At 40.2% G+C, this 22,803-nt stretch overlaps 1 protein-coding gene across 1 annotated transcript; it reads right to left on the bottom strand.

Moving 5' to 3' along the window:
* Positions 1-2,762: 2,762 nt before the first annotated feature.
* Positions 2,763-22,135, bottom strand: elovl6 (ELOVL fatty acid elongase 6). Its single transcript, XM_014978332.2, has 4 exons — positions 21,877-22,135; positions 6,074-6,205; positions 5,493-5,644; positions 2,763-4,421 (listed from the first exon to the last, which is right to left on the bottom strand). Exons 1-4 carry the CDS (start codon positions 21,957-21,959, stop codon positions 3,979-3,981), a joined length of 810 nt encoding a protein of 269 aa, XP_014833818.2. The 5' UTR covers positions 21,960-22,135; the 3' UTR covers positions 2,763-3,978.
* Positions 22,136-22,803: the final 668 nt, after the last annotated feature.

Genomic DNA, 22,803 nt, shown 5'->3' with positions numbered 1-22,803 from the left:
AATCGTGCAAATATTTCTAAAAGCCTTCTTCACCAATCTCTCCTTACCAGGGTAGTTCAACTTCCCCTCCAGATTCATTTGGACTTGGCCTAACTGTCACATTTACAGATGTGTTGTCCAATCCAGGTAGGACTCTATTGGACCTTCTATTGGACTAAATTTTAATTTCAATTTATTTCAGATTTACAGCCACACTTCTTCAACTGATGGCAACTCCTTGGCAGAGGTGTCATCCACTCATCCTCTCCACCCTCTGGCCATCCCGGTCAGCAGGACTCTGTGTTTCTGGTTAGCACAGTGGTGACAGATTGCTTGACAGGAAGCATATAGTTAGATGCCAGAATTATTCATATCAAGCTAGTCTGAGCATATTATTTCTGTATCAGATATGGCAGCCTTCTTAAAAATAGTCAGTTTGCTGTTTCAAAATTGTCATACCTAAGAATTATCCAATGCCAAATTAGTTGCTTGTATCAGTTTAAAAAATTCCTTGAAAACATTATGTTCTCTGCTGCACTCGTCTGAGACTCACCTGAATCAATCAGGTGTGTGAAGCTCATCCAAAATACCTCTGCCAGAAACACCTGGAACATGAACCATATAAGAAAAGTCTTCATATTCCTCTGCTTACTTTCAGTTTGAAAAAGGATGAATTCTAGAATATTGTTATTGGCCAGTAAAGCACTGAATGATCTCTATCCTGAAAAGATTTATGGCGACATGGTATCCCTGAGCTGCTCGACAGATATGGACATGTAGACCCCGCAGGTCACGACAGACCTGCCTACTTAGTGTTTGCAGACAGTCAGAACATGAGGAGGCAGCATTTTGTTTCTGTTCTTGACCTCTGGAAACAACACACTGAAAACCTGAGAGGCACTTTGAAGTGTCTTGTGTTCTGTGAACTTGTCTGCCCTTGACTTGCTTTGTCCAGCTCCAGTTTCAGCTTTGTGACACACTTTCCAAAATTATGGTTATATTTCTAAAAAGTTATTAAAGATTTGTTATTTTTTCAGATTTCTGTTTCTTAAAAAATGATCTATAAGATTATAATGCAGAGACAAACAGTCCAAGGAGATAATGAGTGGACATAACATTAGCCAGTTGTCAGTTCTGTCACTGCCAGAAACTCAATTTGTAAAATACCTGCTATTTGTCATGACTCATGATTATTTACAGTACTGGTGACATTCTTCAGATATGCAGACAGGACAGTATGCCAGATTGTGTCACATAAATGAGAAAAAGATTCCTCACAAAAAAGAGGTCAATCAAAACCGACAACCGCTTTTAGCACAACAGGCAAATGATTTCTTCTATCTCTGAAATATAGTGGAATGGATAGTGGAAATATAAAGTTACAGTGGATCCCCGCCTATCCACTTTTCATACAACATATCTATTTGAAAGAAGATACAGCTTGAGAGGCTGAAATATCAAGGTGCAATGTTACTAGATATGCTATTGGCTAGCATTTGGTTGCAGCAAAACCAAAGGCTTTCACCCTGAGGAAACTGTCGAGTTGTCGGGGCAACCAGATGAAAGTGTCCTAACACAGGCTAAGAGCTAACATAGTGGAGGGCTAACCATACCACTGATTTCTCAAGCCTGCCTAAAACAGTTGCTGAAGCCATTCTTCCATTCATTTCCCTGTTATGGTGTCCTTCTGGTTTCAGCATGTGGGGGCTCATCCAGGATTGGAACATATCCCCTTCAGTAGACTAAATAGAAAATGCATAAATTCAGTTAATGGTAATTTTTTATTTTTTCTGGATTAGACCAGCAGTTAATACTGCGATCAGCTCAGTGAATACAACTCATATCCTCAATTTTAGCAGAGATGGTAACTCTTCAATTAATTTGCTTAATTGGGAAAGCCACTCCCCTCTGAACACAACTATGCTCTGATGGTTGTTTTTGGTCTTAGCTCATCGCCAGAAAGGCCTGGCGAGCTGAAATTTGTTTCATTGGCCTAGTTCAAACATGGTCAGGCCTTTTTAAAGGAACATAGCAGAGATATCCGTTTCTATAAAATAATCTCATCCACACCTGAGTGGTTTAAGAAAAGTGTTCATCCACACAAACCCGCTGAATTATTCCACTCAGTATTGTATTAAACATGCTAAACCCATAGGAACAAGGTAAAACATATGTCAGCCAATCACAATCCTTCAAAACAACTCCAACTTCCTGTTAAGAATTAAACATGACACCATTTGTGTGGACAGACAGAGAGGTTGAGCTTCTTTTAAATACAATGTTAGAATATAAAGTTAACATAAAACAAGACGTTGTTGACTGGGAATCATGTCAAAGTACGCTGATGGAAAACAGCTGACCTCAAAGCAAACGTTCCCCTTTGCAACTCAACACCTGGGCTTATAAAATAACAAGTAAAAACTGTATGAACTAACGTAAAAATCAGCCCCTCTCTGACAGCAGCCATCTTTCCTTCACTGCATGGTCAAACTATAGCAATGGTCACATGTGACGTCAGCATTATTTGTTGTAGATTGTCATGCGTTTGCCTTTAAATCTCCAGTTTCTAATATCCACACACAAAAGCAAAAAAGGTGAAATTGCCAATCTTCACTTTGGCTGGATGTTTTATGATCAATCATTTTTAGTGATGAAAGGCCAAATCACATAGAAATCTATTTGGTTTGTCAGGTTGCTGGCTACGTGTGGAGAAAGTCTAAGTCAAAACAGGAAATTCCCCTCTGTTTTCTTACGCCTTAACAAGAGAAACTGGACAGACTGCATTTAAACTCATTTGTTTTACTTTCAGCACCAACGAACAGGTTATGTATGCATGACGCCATGATGGCACAGACAAAAGAAAACACCACAAGCATGTCACATTTTTGCACACTTTGTTCATACATTGGGTTTTCAGCAACAATTGTTTTCTGACATTGATGTAGTGCAAATGCACAATAGCACAACAGACACCATTAAGGATACATACCTTTTTTTTTTCAATACAGCAGATTTTTGACAATTTGCATGATTTTTTTGTTTGTTTTCTTGCTAAACATAAATATGTTTGTACTCCATCTAAGGTATCAGTGTCCAACAGATCAGTATTCCTCACTGTTAGAAACCCTGTAATACAGACAAGGGTTCAGAAATCAGTGCATCTGCAAAGTTGAGACCAGAGGTGAAGCAGGACACGGTCAGCATCTCATCCACACCCAGCCTGGCTTCAGTCCGCGAGGCCAGCTTCAATCTGTCTTTCCTACTGGTTTGTATTCATTGGCAACTGTTGTGGAAGCAAATCAGCCACACTGTAAACTGGAACAGATGTTAAACATGTCTACTGTATCTTGATATGCACATTATATTAACAACGGGTTCGTCCCTCACCACATCGCTTCACATCAACTGCTAAAACTTCAGCTTCATTTGCTCACCGGCGTCTCGAACCTTTTCCTCCTCAGATTAAAGCGAAACAACAAACACAGACAAGAAACGGACAAAAACTCTGATGGCTCACATTAATGATGAGGCCATCGGTCTTTACGAGTACCATTTTTTGTAGTCGGTAATAAATAAAACAAATTCTAACAGATTTGATGGTTTTACTATTGTAAAAGTTTAGAATGAGCTTGTTTTTTTGTTATATTTAAGGATTTTAAAAGTGAATTCATAGGGGCAAATTTTAGAGTTCAGGTGAATGACTCATGATGGCTTCTGATCATGGTGGTGCTACTTCCTCCGTATCCCTCAAGGGAGACATCACCTCATTTTTAGGTCTTCAATAAGTTGTAACCCTAAAGCACAAACACCAATCATTTCATGACCCCTCCCTCCCCCCAGCCTCCCACCCCAACCCATCAATAATCCCAGCATCCCCAGACTCCATGACACATTTCTCTCATCCCAATCCAATCCTCTCTCACGCCACTGGTCCCTGCGCTTCCCTTTTATTCTTTTATTAAATTATCTCCCTGCATCCCAAGCTTTTGGCATTCCTCTCTACTTGTTCTTCTTGACATCAGTCTTGGCCGATGAGTTGGACTTGCCAATGTAGGCTTCAAAAAAGAACTGGACAAAGAGCACAAAGTAGCTGAGGTACATCAGGGAGGACCACACAATGTTCTGCATGTGGGATGGACACTCCTGGCCCTGCTGCATCCAGGAGTACACCAGGTAGTTGACCACACATCCCATCAGCATCTGGGTGATCTGGGTCAGCGTGATGAACATGGCGAACTTGCGCGAAACCTTGAAGCCAGCTGCCCGCAGCGCGTAGTAGGAATACATGACGGCGTGGACCAAGTAGTTCATGGTCATGAACCAACCGCCGCCCGCCACCATGTCCTTGTAGGAGTACCAGGAGTAGAGCAGCACGGTGATGTGGTGGTACCAATGGAGGAAAATGAGCTTCTGCTTCCTCAGGACGATGAAGAGAGTGTCACCTGCAGGGAGACAGGGGATTATCAATCATTTTCAGAAATTCAGAACATTCAGGATGAGATACAACGTGCTCAAAGGGCGAGAGGTGTGGGACGCCCTGGGCAGGCTGCCAGTCCATCACTGGAGTTTCGGCTTTCCAAGGTTTTTAAATGTTCTTAAATGAAACGAAAACTGAAAAGTCTATTAAATCACTCCGAATTGTATTCCAAATGTAAGAAGAACAACATGAAGAAGTAGCTTGACTCAAAGCAGTTTTCCTAAGTGGTATCGAACCACCAACCCAAGAATCCGCCACCGTTTGCTAAATATTGTTAAAACAGAACAATAGAACACTAAATATTTTCCTTTTAATGAGCTATTTGTTCATTATTTCAGATAGGAGGAACGGTTTGGGTTATGAGCTTCATTTTCATTTTCACCTGGGAATAATATTGGCTTGTTCAGCAAAAATATAAAAACTGCAAGCAAAACATTTCTGACAAGACCTCTGGAATCCCAAATTAAATATATTGAAGAACCTTGGCCTTTCAGCTTCTGCAAGAGATGAACAAGTTTTACCAACATAGTTTTACCAGACTAGACATTTCTCATAATTTGGGTTTTGTTGTCTCCAACCAATAATTGATTGAAGAATCTGAGACTAAAACTATGCAAAGCTTGTTAGGTACATATGAACGCTCCTGCTTTCCAGGTAAAAACTGAACAAAGTTTACTGATCAAAAAGTTTAATATCAGTGATTAGCTTTGATTTTTGTCATAATATGACTTATAACTTCAATAACAGAAATGAAGAAGACCTTAACCTTTATGTTCACCAAGTGAAGTTATGTTGGCAGATTAATCTCAGGTGCACCACAACCAAAAACAGAAGAGATTAGCTCCTGTAGCTGGTTCAGCTCTGGATCAAAAAAACTTTCTCATCCAGTCTCAGATGAATCCTGTCATCTTTAACTTTAACATTAATGTAAAGTTACATTATAATTCAGTTTGCTATACCGCAGAATACTTAACTACTGCAACCTTAACCGCTGCATGCCTCCCATCAGTCAGACATCAGACATGTCTCCACTCACCCAGTTCAGGAGCCTTGCTGAGGACGAAGGCGTAAGCCCAGAATTTGCTGACTGGCCCGTTGTAGAAACTCTGGTCACAAACTGACTGTTTCAGCCCTTTGCTCATCAGGATGAACATCATGTAGCTCCCAGTGCGGATGGCACCAAAGATACTGAGACAACAGAAACGATGAAGCGTGAACAAATCAGGTAAATGAATCCCTGCCTCCTCAATAAGGGTTTATGTATAAGCATAATAATTGGCTCTAAACTTTCATGTTACTGTGAAGTCGATAGAAGTAGCTGTTCACCGTTTCTACTTTACACATCTAGTGCTGTCACCGCCTGCACCAAGTTACATTTTGTCACATCAGATAAACAAACTATGATTATTAGAATTTTAAAAACACAAAGCTGAGAATAATTATGAAGTCTTCTAAGTTCTTGTCACTTTTAAAAGAACCAAATTTGTAAAGTGAATCGGTGTATTGTGTCCTTACTATTACATAGTGTTGATCTGTTGCTTAAAATCAGCTGGAATGTGATGTGACCAAACACTGTGAATACTTTAACCAGGCATCGTCTGCGCTTCAACCTCTCACCTGAACACAGCGAGCGTGAGCGACCACAGCACCAGAGGTTTCCGCAGCTCAAACTTTTCCCTTTGCTTCATGACATGACGCCCACCCAGGATGCAGGCAGCGTAGAGCGCAGAGAACAGGAACGACTTCTTCCTGTCAGAATAAACAGACATCGCTGAAGAAAGCTCTTATTGTGCTAAAGCAAGTTAACCAGAGGCTGTTTGGACTTAATGTTCACTGAAACTAAAGGAAAAGAAAAGGAGGTAAAGATGGTAGAAATACAGAGCCAAAATGAAGAGCAGCTATTCATCTTCGATGCTGACTATAATAATTTTCATAGTTTGTTCATAAGCCGGTGCATTGTGGGAATGTTAAGACACCTTTGAATGGTTGTGTGAGAAATTCAAGGATTCTTCAAACATGCATAAAAGAATCAAAGCAATACTCAGGGTGTTTTAAATCATTATGACATGATGTAAAGCTAAAACAATTATGACAATTCCCTGACTTTTGTTCTGGATTGAACAAAAATACAGTTGACCCATAATACTGCTGAAGAGAGAGAAACTATGCTCCTGTTAACTTCAGGCTGGAAGACGGAGAAAATCAAATTACACAGAAAGACGAGTAATAAGAGTGAAGAAGTGAGAGGAGAACTGGAGCTGTTCTGGTTCCAGCTTCAGTTATGAATCTGATTATGATTTAAACTGCGTCTTTCATGATTACTGCTTTACTGTAAGTTTCTACACTTTCAACTGTTGTGTAATATAACATATTGGTAATAAAGTGGTGTGATGTCACTATTGTGCCTTTATTGTGTCTATAAAATTCTTATCAACTGTGTTTAAAGTACAGTATAAAAATGAGCAAATATCAGAGGTCACTACTATCCCAATATTAAATAGATTCATGGCACGTGAGAACATTGTCGTCTGACAGCCTGAGACACTCCCATACCTGCCTACTGTTATTACAGTCTGAGTCCAGCTGTAGGTGGAACTGAATGCTGTCCGTCTGCAACAGATCAGATCTGCTCCACATGAAGTGGAAAGTCTTCTGTTGAAACACCATTTGGATACAGAAAAACGGAGCGTTCTCCAGCACTCAGCAAATCCCACGGCACAGGTGGGCTGAGTGGACAGACTGGATCCTGAGAGGAGCGAAGAAAAAGCCAACCAGATCAGCCCTGTCCTAAAATAACATTTGCTCAAAGCAGGGGAGCTAAAAGCGTTGGATCTGAAGGCTTCCTGTCCCTGTGACGGACTGGTTTTATATCCCTGATGCTGCAGTTGACCAATTTGGATAATTTTCCTTAATCCTTTAGCTGAAATGTTTTCTTTATTGTGTTACTGAGGAATTATGCTTTAAAAAAGCAGCATTTTAAAATAAAAATAATGTAAGTACCTCTTAAAGTAAATCTCAATCAAATTTTTGAGATGGTTCACATTTTTATTTAAACTAAACTTTTAATAGAGAAGAAAAACAAAGTAAAAAAATATGGAAAAGTTATTTTTAATGTGCTTTATATGACAAATATTACTTGATTTCTAGAGTATATCGGATGCATAAAGGAAATTACAGTAATGGCTTCCACATGATAACCAATAATTTTACTTTATTTATTGAGTGACAATAAAATCCCTTTTTTAAGAAATAATTAACAAAATCACATTCTGACACTGCAAAAAATGTCTTAATTAATAATCCATGACTTCCTGTTTCCCTTTAGTATGAATATGACATATGAAGGATCATTTCTCTACATATGGAAGCCAAATGAGAACAATCATCTTCCTCAGTAAAAAAAACATTAGATTATTTCTATTGACTTAAATCCAACCACATGTTCAGTCAGAGGAATAATTTTAAAAATAATCAACTAGAAGTGGGACAAACAAGTCTGGAGGAATCATGTTTACAGGAGGGAGGTAAAAAAAATCTGTGTTTGAGAACTACAGGAAGGAGTCGCATCTTGGTCACAAGGTTTCCATAGCAACAACTTATTTTAAGGCATTTGTACTCAAAATGCCCTGTGAAATCGACTACAGACCAGACTCAACCCATTTTCAGCTCAAGTGTCTGCCTGGTGACCAGCCAGTTTGTATTGCAAAAATCAAATCATTCTTTGGTCAGTGAACACACCATTCACCACTCTTTAGTGTGGATGTTGTTGCCATGTCTACGGTTAACTCAGGCTGTGAGAAAGAGCAAGACTTCAGCAGATAACAGGAAGGTTGAGCAGAAGAAAACGGTTTGCACAAAAATAATCAACTGATCAAACTATTAAAGAAATGTATAAACCAATAAACCAGAGAGAGCAATTTAATGTAACCATCCTTCAAAGCAACCTACAGATCTGCAGCATGAGACACATTTAACCTGTAAAACTGATTTTGTCTTGCAGATCAACCAACAGCACCAGGTTTTGTCAGATCCGAAGGTCTTATGAAGCCAGTAAGACATCGTTGTTAGTTTAACAACGAGGATGATTCCAGGATAATTTCTGCTGGAAAGCCATAAACTCATGAGCTGCTTCTGCAGAACAGAGGACAGAGCAACACGGTCAAAGTCAAAAGAAGCTGCTTTCACAGAATGACAACAGGACTGCAGAATGACATCACTGTTCCTCAACCAACCACACAGGGAGGGGGCAGAACAGATCAGCACACAAGACGGTGGCCTACATACTGTCTGAGGCTGCAGATACAGCAGAGGAGGAACAAGCTCTGTATTCTCCTGCAGGAAAATGCCATCCGAGGCCAAAGGTCAAAGGTAACAGTGGTTATGTAGCCTCAGCTTTAAGTCTTCAGTACACTGAGTTCCCTCTAGTCAGATCCTGAGCACGCACACACATAGTTTGAATGTGTGTGTGTGTGTGACAGATCCCGTTTAGCATCAGAGATGGAGCTTTCATTTCTGACTCAAAGGTAGAAAAATCCTGGAACAGAAAGAATGTCTCCTTCAGGTTATTGTAATAAAATCAGCAAATGGCACATAAATATATATTTATTAACTATGAGCACAGGCCAACAGTGTAACAAAACAGAAATTTAAAGGAAATCTGGATTCAAATGAAAATGTCATCAATCTTTTTTCTGAAGCTCTTCTCATCCACATTCAGAGTGATGCAAAGTCCAAAAATAAAGGGCAGAAACAGAGAAAATGTTGGTTAGAAGCACTGAGGGCAGTTTATTTAATGATTAAAATGATGACATAATAGAAGAGGGAGATGATAAAATTCAAGAAGTATTGATTTTGAAATTCTAATTCCACAAATGAATAAACACAATATAAATACTAAGCAAAACAAATAATAATATTGAGAATTTAATATCTTATTTCCAAAAGATGCTAATAGCTAATAAAGAGAGAGGCGCTCTGAGCAAGGCGGTTCCAGGCGACTGTAGGACATTAATGCTCATAGTGGACAGTTTCTTTCTTTGGATTTATCACAAGTCCTTTCTGGACTTTATGGAGCAGCAGAAAGCAGGTCACATGCAGAGACAGACATCTTGTATTGATGTGAACGCGCTCTAACCTTTATAGTGCAGTTGAATGTTAGAGTAACAACGGAAATCCTTCGAAGGAAGCATATAGTGAAGCATTGCAGAAATCTGATCTGCAGGTGATATTGTGTGAAGGTGTGAGTGCGTGAGTTTGAGTGTGTGTGTATGAATGGGTGAATGACTGACTTGCTAAAGCCCATTTAGCATTTAGCATCGAGACAGGAACAGTCAAACTCCGCTGATGTTCCTCGGGTCATAAAACCAAATATAATGTAAAGACTTTTAACTTGATCTAACACAGGGTTGTTCAAACGGTGGCCTAGGAGCGGATTTTGTGTGGTCCCAAACTTCTGATTAAGAATGATACAAATTTGGACTGCCAGCAGAAACGGCTGATCCAGATCAAGACTTCTTATTTTTCATTAGGGTAAAATTATTACAGACAAATAAAAGCAATAACTGCACAATAAACAGGACCACGTTTATCCACAGTTCTACTCAAAAACAGACTTTGGTGAACTCACATCTGCTTTTAATTAATCTGTTAAACTTGGATAAATACAGCAAACGTCTTGGTGAAACACTGACCCAGATCATGTTCTTAGTGCTGAAAACATTTATCTGCATTTTGTTACAGTTGAGCCAAATATTCCAAATGTAAATAAAGAATTTACAAACTGGAAACGTTTCTTTAATAAAGCAAAAACCCATAATAAATGGATCCATTTTCCATAAAACCTCCAACTACCGTATTTTCCGCACTATAAGACGCACCTAAAAACCTTCAATTTCCTCAAAAGCCGACAGTGCGCCTTATAATCCGGTGCGCCTTATATATGGACCAATATTGAGCCACAACAGGTCCAGCAACGGACCTTACCACAGGGGCCGCGTTTCATTGGCTAATGCCCATTTTAGGTCACAGTGCAGCTACCACGTGCGTGACCGTCTCACAAACACAAGCTACAGTAGTAAACATATGCTAATGTACATTGTGGACCATCAAAACCATGAATGCCGACTTACCCAGCCTTGCAAGAACAATAGGCATCAGTGATCTTGTCCACAGCTATATTTATGCTGAGGCTGTGAGGATCTGCTGTTTTCCTCATCTATCGGTAGCTTTTAGCTGTGACGCGCACAATGTTGGAGGCATCCAGTGGCTCAAACACCTTGATGTCGTCCAAAAAAGATGACATGAACTTGTTGGTTCCCCTGTCCATTGTCGTGGCTGATATGTTGTGAAAATCCGGCAGAAATGCTACGCTAATTAACTCAGATCGAAATGAAAGACGTCATGTTTACACAGACATGCAGTAGGCTGCTTACGTAGTTGGTCCACTACGGTAAGCAGCCGCCAACTCCTTTTTCCCCGTAGAAGAAGTAGTGCGCGGTGCATGCTGGGATAGTTGTCAGAACACTGGTTTGTTAATAAAGTTTGACAATACATTTAAAGGGGGGGAGGGGCAGGGGAAGAGAGACAGAGACTGCAGCGGCAGCGTGTCGGTTGGTCTGTGTTACCCAGAAAGCAGTTGGGCATAATATCGCAACACCAACACCGTGAGTGAAACAACAACTGGGCCAGCCTACTATATAAAGTACTCGGGGACCATTTCTTTATTAATGTGGATGTGTAATAATAGAGTATGAAGCGTCTATTCTATGCGCCTTATAATGCGGTGCGCCTAATGTATGAAAAAAGTCCTAAAATAGGCCATTCATTGAAGGTGCGCCTTATAATCCGGTGCGCCTTATAGTGCGGAAAATACGGTACTTTGTTTTATTAAAACACTGCATGCATAATTTATTGCTGAGCAGGTATAAAATTCACTTGAGAATTTTGGCCCAAACGACAAAAAGTTTGGACACCCCTGATCTAAGCGTTCATTCCCAGGGTTTGGACTTTATTGTAGGTTTACCTTCAGTTCTGTTTTGACTGAGCTGAGGAGAATATTTTAGTATCAATAACTTTAAATCTAAAATACTTATTAGATTTTGAACATCTGATCACCACCTTTCCTGTCTTGTTTTCCAATGTTAATACAAGCCAGAGTATTTGATATTCAGGCCCTACTGAGGTATATTTAGAAGACAGATTTGATTTTTCTGCTGCAAAAATCAACCTAAAGGCAAAGTCAAAGCTGACAAGCTGGCAGAGACGGTGGGGCAGGAGAAGGTGCTGCTGCTGCCGTTTCTAGTTAAAGCCCTGAAGCAACAGCAGCTCACAGGAATCCACAGGCTTTTTTCTTCACAAGCATCACCTGAGTAACCACCTTCATCACTTATCTGTGGATCTAGTCTTCCTGTTTTATGAAGTTCATTCCTTTTTTTTCGGATGATGTCATGTCTTTATATATGCTCTAATGGTGGAAAAAAAACTCTTCACCAAAGGTGTTTAGTGTCCCAAAATAAGTTGGAACATCGATCAGCTGGCAGTGAGAAGGATTTTCCTCCTGCTCTCAGGTCCCAGCTGTGCAGAAGGTGACAAATATCGCACCAGTACGCAGCTTTTCCTGTAAACGCTCCGTCACATCTCAGTGAACTGAGACGAGCGTCTAACACAGCCAGTCATGATGCGGACGCAGCAACTGAAAAAAAACTGATCAAAAACAGCCGTGGATTTTACGTTTCACTCTGGGCCTTCAAACATCCAGGATACTTTTCAATATTTTAGAGCCACACAAACCTATATTTATCGCTATTATGTATATTTTTATAGCCTAACAACTCTAAGGATCACATCACTGGCATTACTTCTCACAATATTGAACTGCATCATCATCACAGTCACATGACCAACCCTCTCTTTAGAAATACAACCAGAAACAAGATGGAAGTAAACCTCAGCCTTTAACATCCACCAAGCTTTACTTATTGAATTGACATGTAAAAAAAAAACAACTGACATCAGTAGACACCGAAGGAAACGCAGACATGTCGCTTATCCCCAGACTCAGAAGGTTGAAATAGATTTCCTGTTGTCTTCTTGTTGACAAATATTTTTTGCCTCAAGATTAGTAAATAACTGGAACCTTGAAATTAAAGTGACAACATAAACAGGGAGTAAACAGCCAGACTACCCAGGCTACCACTGCTGTTGTTTGTGAGCATAAAGTTAATATGGTAAGAAAACACTTTCTTGAACAAAGAGTTTTACTTTTGAGTCTTCTGTCAGTACAAAGTGCCTGCAGACCTTCAGCTACAACTCATTTTTTTCATTCGTATCTGAGCCAAATGAAGGGCAGCGTGTGACTGCAGTGTGATTTCAACTTTTTACGACTAATCAACTCGTGGGAAAAAAAACTGTGAATGGAGGTTTAGAGTTTTATAAGCATGACAGACTGATTTTAGGGAAAGAAGTAAAACTTGTACAATCAGAGCATAGTTTGAAGTCTGAAGTATAACCGAGTTCAAAGTTACTTTCAGAGCTCGGTATTTGAAACTAAAATCACTGCTCTGACAGCTTTCAGGTGTGATCTAGACTGCCTTTCCTCGCTTTTCTACTTTGGCTACATGCACTTTTTACACAAGAAAACAAGATTTACTATTAATATTTTGAAAAAGAAGAAAAATCTTAATGTTTATATAAAGAAATGTTTTATAGTTAGTGTTTCATTATTCTCCGACTTTTGTCACATCTGTTAGTTCAGCTTCAACATACAAAAAGACTAATTTTAACACATTAATATTAAAAACAAGCATTGCATGCAGGACTTCTGTTTAAATGCTGACTAGCCGGGTAAATATGTGCATTGGAGGGTTGTGGGAATAAGCTTGAATCGGCGGTTCTTCAAAGTAGCTGGGGGCAGCACAAGTGAAAAACGACGCAGTCAGAGCTCTTTGGGACGGATCAGCATGGAGGACTAACAGAATCAGCAGAGGCTGATTTATTAGAAGAAACTAAAATTGCACTTTTCAAGCACAAATCATGTAATCTGCACTTTCGACGTCATAAATCATGGCAGAAATAACTGGCATGCAAGACAATGCATAAGTAGGATTGTTATCAGGGATTCTGCATAGTTACTACAGTATTGACAAATCTAAACATTACGTATGCGGTAACTCTTTCAGTTTATTATGAGAAACATAAGAAGGTCAATGCTTCCCCTCCCCCACTGACAGCGTTGTTTAAAGCTGCTGGCAAACCTGCTGGGTAACTTGGATGTGTATTGGCTGGAGTAATGATGTAATTCTGTTTTCACCCTGAGGATGAGGCTGCATGGCCGTCATGGTGAGCTGACTCAACACAGCGTCGCTTATGGATGTGCCACGGCGTGCAAAAAGTATCTGAATTCAGCTCAACCCCCTCCACAGATCCACGGAACTGAAACCTGGTTTTAAAGTCAGTCACTGAACAGAAAACACAGAGGCAGCTCAGAAAAACCTGTTATCCTGCATTCATTGACAGTTATGTCCACAAACCTTGGCCACTTCATAATGGATCTTTACGTTGCCATGTCTGCATCCTGCTACAACACAGCTGCCCCCTCTAATCTTGTCACTGCCATGCTTCCTGAATAAATACACACAAACTTCACCACTATCTCGTTCTCTACTTAAATCAAAGCATTTCTTCTCCAGCCTAATAAAAAGTGACAGCGGAGTGCAGCGATACTTCAGGCAGACCTTCATTCCTGAGACACTTCTCTATTTCTGACGACAATGATGATGATGATGATGAAGAGAGCAGCAGAGCTGAAGCCGAGCCTGCGGTAGATTCTGGGTTAGCATGGTCAACACTCATCAGCATCACCGCGTGTCGCTCCAGTAACACAAAACCGTAGAAACAACAGCACTGACCTGCAAGTCTAACACCAGAACAAACATCCAAACCTCGGGTGGAGCAGGCAGAGATTCATGTTTTCAAATGGCCTAGTCAAAGTCTAGACATCACATCTGTAGTAACGCTTGAAACTGATGTTTGCAGACGTTTTCCATCTAAGCTGGCAGAACCTGAGCAAAAATTCACTTCGTAGATGTTTACAGCTGGAGACAAACACTGTAACTGCAACAAAAGGTGGTTCTATATAGCACTGACTCAAGCAGGACAGAAAAGCATGCCACACTTTTCAGATTTTAACAAAGAAAAGAAAAGGACTGAAGACCAGGTATCATTTTACTTCCTGATCAAAAAAATGCAGTGCATTATGTATGTTTATCACATAAATTTCAATAAATAAGCTAAAATGTCTAAATGTGTTCTTGGTAAAGAGGTGTGAATATATTTAACTTGCACTATGCTTCTTCCTCTGTAAGATATGCAACTTGGTGGAAACAAAAAAAATCTACACAGTCCAAAAATATTGAAACATATAAGATAAGAAATGCTAATTTCATGAAAACATGAATGAATGTTTCCTGTAAAACACTTGAGAGGTCAAGGCCAGTCTGGGAAACTCACACGGCTCGACTCTTCTTCATGAAAGAGTAATGTGAAACTCAGAGGAGAGACAGCTATCTCCTGAACCATCTAGTCCCAGAAACCTGACCCCCACGGAGAACACACACCCCCAAAGTGAATCGATCTGAAGGATAGTGTTCAAGCAGTGCTGAACCTGTCCTGATTCTGCCATGTAAATGTTGTTCTGTTCTTCCAGCAGGAAATGTAGAAATATAAATGCAGATCATAACAAAGCTTCATCCTCTGATGTATTTTTGGGACTCTTACGTTAGCAGTAAGCAGCGATGCAGCCACCAGGGATCCATCTGAAGTTCAAAGACCTGAGAGAAGCAGTCAGCACCATGAGAGGCTTTCTGAACCCGATTTGAAACAACCTGCATCTTAACGAAGGATGGTGACGTCTGCAGGCTGGAGGAGTGAGTCAGCAGGATGCAGATGTTTGATACACAGCTGGAAAATCAGCCTGTTTCACTGGAGAACTGTAAATGTGAAGAATTTCTGCTCCCTCTGGTGTATTATTATCATACCAGTTTTATTTCTGACATCAAAAACATGCTCTTATTTTTCTGCTTATCATTACTGTAACATGGAATGCTAAAGCTGCTGTGTGCTGCAAAGTAAAGCAATCTAACGTCACTGTGTTCCATTAAGCCATACATGCAGAAAGTAAAGATTTTCGTCCCACTTTCAGTATGTTCTCATAAAGAGTAGCAACACATCTTTCTATTTATTTTAAAGGGAAACACCTGTGATTACTGTTACAGTTAAAAGACACCTGAGCAGCTGACATGAAGCGCCTACAGAGTATAAAAAATGACATGTGAAGCAGAAGTAAAAAGAACCCTGAGTAAAGAGACAAGAGCAACATTTGGTGAACTGATGAAAGAGAGATTATTCTACGATGGTCTAAAGTTTCTCAGATGGCCCCAAACACTGAAACCAGGCGACAGAACCCTTTAAAGGTTCTTCACACATATCAGGAAGACTCAGTTCTGCTGCAGTTCTCTTTACACTCCATTGTCAAACGATCCAGAAGCTCTTTAGCAACACGTTCCCCTCCTTGCCTGCACCAAGAACCACTGAAGGAGAGTTTGCTCTTTTGGTCTGGATCAGAGTTTGATTACACATTACCAAATGAACTGGACTTTCTAAACAAATGGACTGGAGTTGGATTAAAGCAAAAAAAATCACCCTCAAGCACAGTGGTGTATGGTATGAAGATGTTTCCTACACTACGTATATAGGATCATACAAAATATATATATATATTTTTTTTTCAAAAATTCTACTCTTTTCATTCTAAGCAAGAGAAGTTTGTGGGATGACTTCAAATATGCTACAAAACCAAACAATCCAGAGAAACTGTGGGACGTAGTCCAATCGTCATGGGCCGCTCACCTGCTCAGGTGCTGGAAGCAACTCAGACAGTTCAGGAATTCACAGGAAAACGTACAACAATCTTCAAGCACTTTTCTGTTATAGAGTAAATGTCTGAGTTTGTAAAACAAATATTTATGAACAGCCTGATATTAATTTTTCACCTTTCTGTGGAGTCAGAAAATGAATTTCTTTTGGTGTTTTGGTTTGGAATAAAACCAGCAGTGCTCTCAATGCATTTACATGGAAATAAAAGCTATTATGATTTGTTTGATCTTTACTCACTTTTATAAACACTGCTGGGATTTAAAAAAAAAACATTTATATGATTAAAAACTGAAGAATAGAAGATTACTTTTAGTCTTTTACTACTGATGCAAAAATACCTTTACATTAGAACGATGTTCTAATGTAAACAGTGATGAAGCCGTCCTCCAGACTGAATAAGGTTTTGTTGTGTGCTGTCCTAACTGATGCGTAACAAGTTCTGGTTATGCAATGACTCTGATGACCAAGGTACGATGTGATGCTGGAGCTCCTAAAATAGCAGGGAAACAGCGATAACAGCGAGTACAAAGAAATGCAAATATTTACTAAGGTTTTTTATACAGATATGTAACATCTTATCAGTTTATTCAGTCAATGCACTTATTGGCTAGTTTTGATCTAATGACCTGGAGTTCATTAGCAGCATCAGGTTGGAACAAACCTGTACAGCGGCTGCAGCAGGGAGGGGAGTAATGTTACCGTGGCGCAGCGAGGCGACCCGTATTTACTCCTTCCAGCAGCCTGCTTTACACCGCTGAGCTGTCAGTCTCCATTCAGCCCTGCCTGAGAAACGTCTATATTGCTTTATCCGTCTATATTGCTTTATCTGAAGCATAAAAAACATACACAATACCAAAATATTTAAGAAAATTTAGGGCTGAGTAGCTTTAATTTTCTTTTAATAAATGTATTTACTTGACAGAGGAACTAGTTCATCCATCCATCAACTATTTGGAGTGATGAGTTTTTTACAGGATATTATATTTCACTTATTGATTGGTTTTGTAACACATTTTAGAGTTTTGAGCTATAACTAAAATAATTACTTTGGCTTTTCTGTTACAATGTAAAACACTATAATAAAGTAAATAAGTCAAATGTTACATCTCTCAACAGGTATTATTGATGTATTTTCTTTCATTTTTAAATTTATGAATAAAAGTTAATTGCTTATTATAAAACAATCATTTACAACATGATATATTAAAAATGATCACGTTGCTCTTATTCACAATCGTGTTGAAATTAACGGTGCACCAATAGCAGTTTTCTGGTCGATCATCGATGTTTAAAAAAGTCTCACATGGTGATTTCTATAACATTTTCATGTTTAATAAAAGTCTGGATGGATTAAAACTAAAAAAGTAGGTACTGTGTGTTATTTGAAATCTCAAAACAAAAAGAAATGCAGAATTTCCAGAATGAGATCAGAAGTAGAAACAGGATCTTCAGTCCAACTAGACGAACAATCAAATCCACAAGGTTGAACAGCTAAACAGGGAAATATGATCATGTTTTTATTTACATATCTAGACCTAACCTGGTTCTGGATACAAGTCAGAATTCATTTGAGGGTTGGTTTAGTGTGCTTAATCCATACTGAAGTAGATAAAACAACAACAGTAACTTGAAGTTCTCAGAGAGCAAAATTAGGAGCTATTGTGTTAAATTAAACCATAATCAACTGCTTTGCTGACTTATTCTTCAACAATACACACCATTACATTTCTCTTCATGAACCTCACCCTTCAGTGATATAAAATATGTCACAATCAGTTCCAGTTTACATTCTGAATGTAGCTAATAAGCTATCTCATCTCATTTTCCTGCCCTTGCTGCCTCTCAGGCCATGTGCTCCTACTCGCTCCAGTCTCCTTCCTACTACACAAACGACACAAGGCGTAGGCACAGATCAGCCGCAACACGATTGGCTAATGCTCTGTCAGCAGACATCAGAAGATGATTGTGATTGGTCAGCTGTCAGTACCAGGGTATGGACAGCTCCAACACAGTGCTAGCACGCTGCCTGCCTGTCTCTCTCTCTTTATTTCACACACACACAGACACACACACACACAGACACACAAACATGCACACGTCTAAATGAATAAGGACAGAACTGTCCAAACCAGGGCTTCAGGAGGTCTGGTTAGGTTGAATTTGTTTGAAATGTGGCTGTTTTCTGCAGTCACCTCTGAGTAAGACCAGACGGGCTCTAAATGAACAATTTCTCCTCACACATCCTGTCTTCCAAGAAACACTGCTGCATCTTTAATGAAGCTTACACTCCAACTTTACACACAGCTTGCTTAGTTTTGCTCGAAGTCAGTTCTTTGATCAAACTGGTTTGGACAAAACTGACCAAACTAGTCAGTTTTGACTCCAGTGAGTCAAAGCAGAGGACGCTTGGATGGACCTGCACATGACCTACATAAGAAACGTAGACAGCTGTTCAGCAATATTTGCTTAAGAGCAAAAGTGACAGTTGAACATTGGGGCTTATTAATGTTGTAGGTTGTGCAAAAGCCTGACAGACGTCGCCCTGGGCAAACAATCATTCATCATGGCTTTAGTTTGTGCGAAAATCCATCATCAGGGAAATGAGAAGCACAATAGATTATCTTCTATATGTTAATAACAATGTGTATTTTTTTTAGAAATAAGCTATTTACTTTTATCACATAAAAATTGCATTAATATTAATTAATTATTAATAATTAATAATAATAATAGCTCATTAGGAGAAGCTGAAGGACTTTGGCAGTTATGATTTTCCCAGTTCCACCATAGTAACTGTCATTCTAAATCAGCTCTGCAACAGCAGTTGGACGTTTTTAGTATGTCGTGTTTTAACATCAACAATACAAACATTTTGACTGCAAAATATATATTTTAATTGTGAAATGTTGAAATGTAAAAGTTTGAAGTTGGAAAAATTAACAGAAAGTTCCTTTATCCATGTGGGAAAAGGAAATGTTCTAACATTTCTTAGAACTTGAATTATACTATTCTTAAGAATTGAACAGTTTTTTTCTTACTTTAAAGTCTGTTATTTTCCATTTTTTGTTACCTTTACTAAATATGTATCTGCATTCTTCCTGTCAATTTGCTGCTGATGCACAACAAATTCTCCGCCGATGGACTTTAAAGGATATTTCTTTTCCATTCTATTATAAAAAGCATTAATGGTTTAACCAAATCCTCACATTTCACAATATTCTGCAGCTTATGTTAAATTTAATTTAAATTGAGAAATTGAAGTTCAGCAGGCATAAATAGTTCAATATTATGTAAAATTCATATTTTGCGCAATTCTGTACTTCCATTTTGGTCTCATCTGTCTGTAAAAACAATTCAGAGCTTAACCCTTGTATCTACAAATGGGGTCCAACTGACCCCACACCTGTATCACTTGTATAATTTGCCTCTGTCCTCATACGTTTGCCTCAGACCTCGTACGTTTGCCTCAGTCCTCGTACGTTTGCCTCAGTCTTCGTACGTTTGCCTACGTTTGCCTCAGTCCTCGTACGTTTGCCTCAGTCTTCGTACGTTTGCCTCAGTCCTCATACGTTTGCCTCAGTCCTCATACGTTTGCCTACGTTTGCCTCAGACCTCGTACGTTTGCCTCAGTCCTCGTACGTTTGCCTCAGTCCTCGTACGTTTGCCTCAGACCTCGTACGTTTGCCTCAGTCCTCGTACGTTTGCCTCAGTCCTCGTACGTTTGCCTCAGACCTCGTACGTTTGCCTCAGACCTCGTACGTTTGCCTCAGACCTCGTACGTTTGCCTCAGTCCTCGTACGTTTGCCTCAGTCCTCGTACGTTTGCCTCAGACCTCGTACGTTTGCCTCAGTCCCCGTACGTTTGCCTCAGTCCTCGTACGTTTGCCTACGTTTGCCTCAGTCCTCGTACGTTTGCCTACGTTTGCCTCAGTCCTCGTACGTTTGCCTCAGACCTCGTACGTTTGCCTCAGACCTCGTACGTTTGCCTCAGACCTCGTACGTTTGCCTCAGTCCTCGTACGTTTGCCTCAGTCCTCGTACGTTTGCCTCAGTCCTCGTACGTTTGCCTCAGTCCTCGTACGTTTGCCTCAGTCCTCGTACGTTTGCCTACGTTTGCCTCAGTCCTCGTACGTTTGCCTCAGTCCTCGTACGTTTGCCTACGTTTGCCTCAGTCCTCGTACGTTTGCCTCAGTCCTCGCACGCACAAGGGTTAAACAAACACCTCCGATTATTTAGAATAGGTAAATATTTTTTTGTTTCTGGAAAATGAGATGTTTAAAAATCTCCCAATTGTTAAGTCACAATTGGGCAGCACTGCACCATTACCTGGCAACCTAAATGAACCAGCTCCTCTCCTAGCAACCCAAGAAGCTCCAGCACAATTTGGTCAGCTGGTTTTACTGCTGTATAAGTTGTACAATGGCTGTTGGAAATGAAAAGTTTTGTTGTTGACTTACCATTCAAAAGTTGCTACATTCTTGTTGGTTGTGCAGGAGGCTCTACATATGCTTTTGAGTCTGTTTGAAGGTCAGAGGTTGTATAATTGCACATCTGTTTGCAGCCATTTTCTTGTGCGTGTAAACATTGTGATGTGGGGCCATGATCAGCAGCAGATTATATGGATATAAAGCGCTAATTCTGAAAGGAGTCCATAATGTCTGATCAGACTGAAATCTCATTATCTAATAATAATTTTGTGCAAAAATGTAATGAACATGTTTAGTGACCTACTCTAAGCATTGTAGGCCACCTTTAACTAACCATACCATATGAGTAATAATATAACACCCACAGTTCATCTGAGTACATTTAAAAGGCAGCCCATGTACCACTGGTGGTACACACACCTCAGTTTGAGAACCTACAGCTTTAAGATATTATTTTTCTTCGTTTTACTTGCTTTTTCTCGGTTGTGGCTCACAAATCATCCCTTCTTAAACAAACATTTACATGTTATGACCAAAAAGGAATCAGGTTTGCAATAACATCGATGTAAAAAATCGTTTTTGCTTTGATGTTTTGCAGTAAAAGCCTATAAATGTAATGTTTGGTAAGAATCGGGACGCCCTGAGGCAGACTGGGGAGTGTGTAGTGTGTCAGCATATGCCCAGGCTTGGCTTACTGGCCCAGTGACTGGATGGATGAGGCAGCTGGAGGATGGATGACCTTTACGAAATCATGATGATGATGATGGAGAATATCAAGGACAAATCGTCACTGAAAAGGATGCCCAGACAGAAGCAGCCGGTTTCAGCTGTTTTTAGTCTCGTTCTCTGAAGGCCTGTGTGATTATTTGCTTCCTTTTCCGTTTATATACTGACAGAGAGCATGATATAACCGCTTTAATCCCAGTGAGCAAAGCTGATGCTGTTACACGGTTCAAATTTAGCAGCAGGTCACCGAGCTGAATCCCCGATCCAACGCCGGTGACAGTAACCGTTAGGCGGGATTAAAAACGAGGCGCTAACGTTAGGGAGGGAGCTAGCCTTACCAGTTCTCCTGCATCCATCGGATGGCTTCCTCCTCGTTGAACTGCCTCTCAAATTCATATTCTTGTAAAGCTAAAACCGACATGGCTCTCCGTGTTCGGCTTCTGTCAGGTAGTGGAACAAAGCGACACTCGGACTGGATGCTTTCTGCTGGGTCTGCTCCTGTTCTCTGTCCTCCTCAGCCCCGGACTCGCATCGCTCACGCCGCTTTCAGCAGCACCTCGGCAGTCCCTCCCCGCTCTCTCCTCCTCCGCCACCGGCTGACGGAGCCAACACCCTCTTCCTGAAGGAATGAGGTCTACGGGTCCTAGCGCCGTCCCTTCACATGCTGCTATCACTACAATTCAACTTTTCAACGGTGTTGTATCGGTCGTCCCAGGCCCGAGGCATCAGCAAACCCAGCTGCTTCTGAGGGTCCGCCAGGGGCCCCTAAAATAACTCAACTCCTCACGTAGAATATCAGTCTACCACGTTCAGCTTCATAGTGGTCAAAAACAGGCTACAGACTGTTCAGTATTCTCAGATTTTTCCTAACAGCATATCCAAAATTTCCAAACAAAATGCAGCTTGGGAAGCTGAAATGGTCGGCGCACCATTACTGTTAAGGCACAGTCAACGGGAATTGAGCCGTTACTTAGCAACCCAGGCGGAGTTCCAGCACCTTTGGTCAGGTGGTTTTATGTATGCGCTGTACAACTACTGCCTGAAAAGTGTTTTGTTGATGACCTGCCATCCAGAAAAGATGCTTGACAGTTGAAAAACTGAACTTCTGTTTGGAGCCATTTCACGTTCAAGTGAAAACGTTGAGTTGGGAGGTGCGGTGGTAAAAACGAGATCTAATTCACTTTCTAAAGAAAACACAAAACACTGTTGCGGTTATCATGTTTACTTTCTCATTGGTCACGGTTAGTTTGCAAAGCTTTTTATTT

Source organism: Poecilia mexicana, unplaced genomic scaffold (assembly GCF_051168715.1).
Source record: "Poecilia mexicana isolate PSO_F unplaced genomic scaffold, ASM5116871v1 scaffold_10, whole genome shotgun sequence".
Taxonomy (NCBI): Eukaryota; Metazoa; Chordata; class Actinopteri; order Cyprinodontiformes; family Poeciliidae; genus Poecilia; species Poecilia mexicana.
Note: the sequence above shows the minus strand (reverse complement) of the source record. Positions and strands in the feature narration are given on the sequence as shown.

What these genes read in the sequence shown, in the direction of transcription:
- elovl6 (XM_014978332.2), bottom strand. Translation starts at nt 21,959, where the DNA reads ATGTCGGTTTTAGCTTTACAAGAATATGAATTTGAGAGGCAGTTCAAC. An exon ending in CTCACGCTCGCTGTGTTCAG is followed by an intron (nt 5,645 to 6,073) that starts GTGAGAGGTTGA and finishes CTGTTGTCTCAG; the next exon opens with TATCTTTGGTGCCATCCGCA. An exon ending in CAGCAAGGCTCCTGAACTGG is followed by an intron (nt 4,422 to 5,492) that starts GTGAGTGGAGAC and finishes GTCTCCCTGCAG; the next exon opens with GTGACACTCTCTTCATCGTC.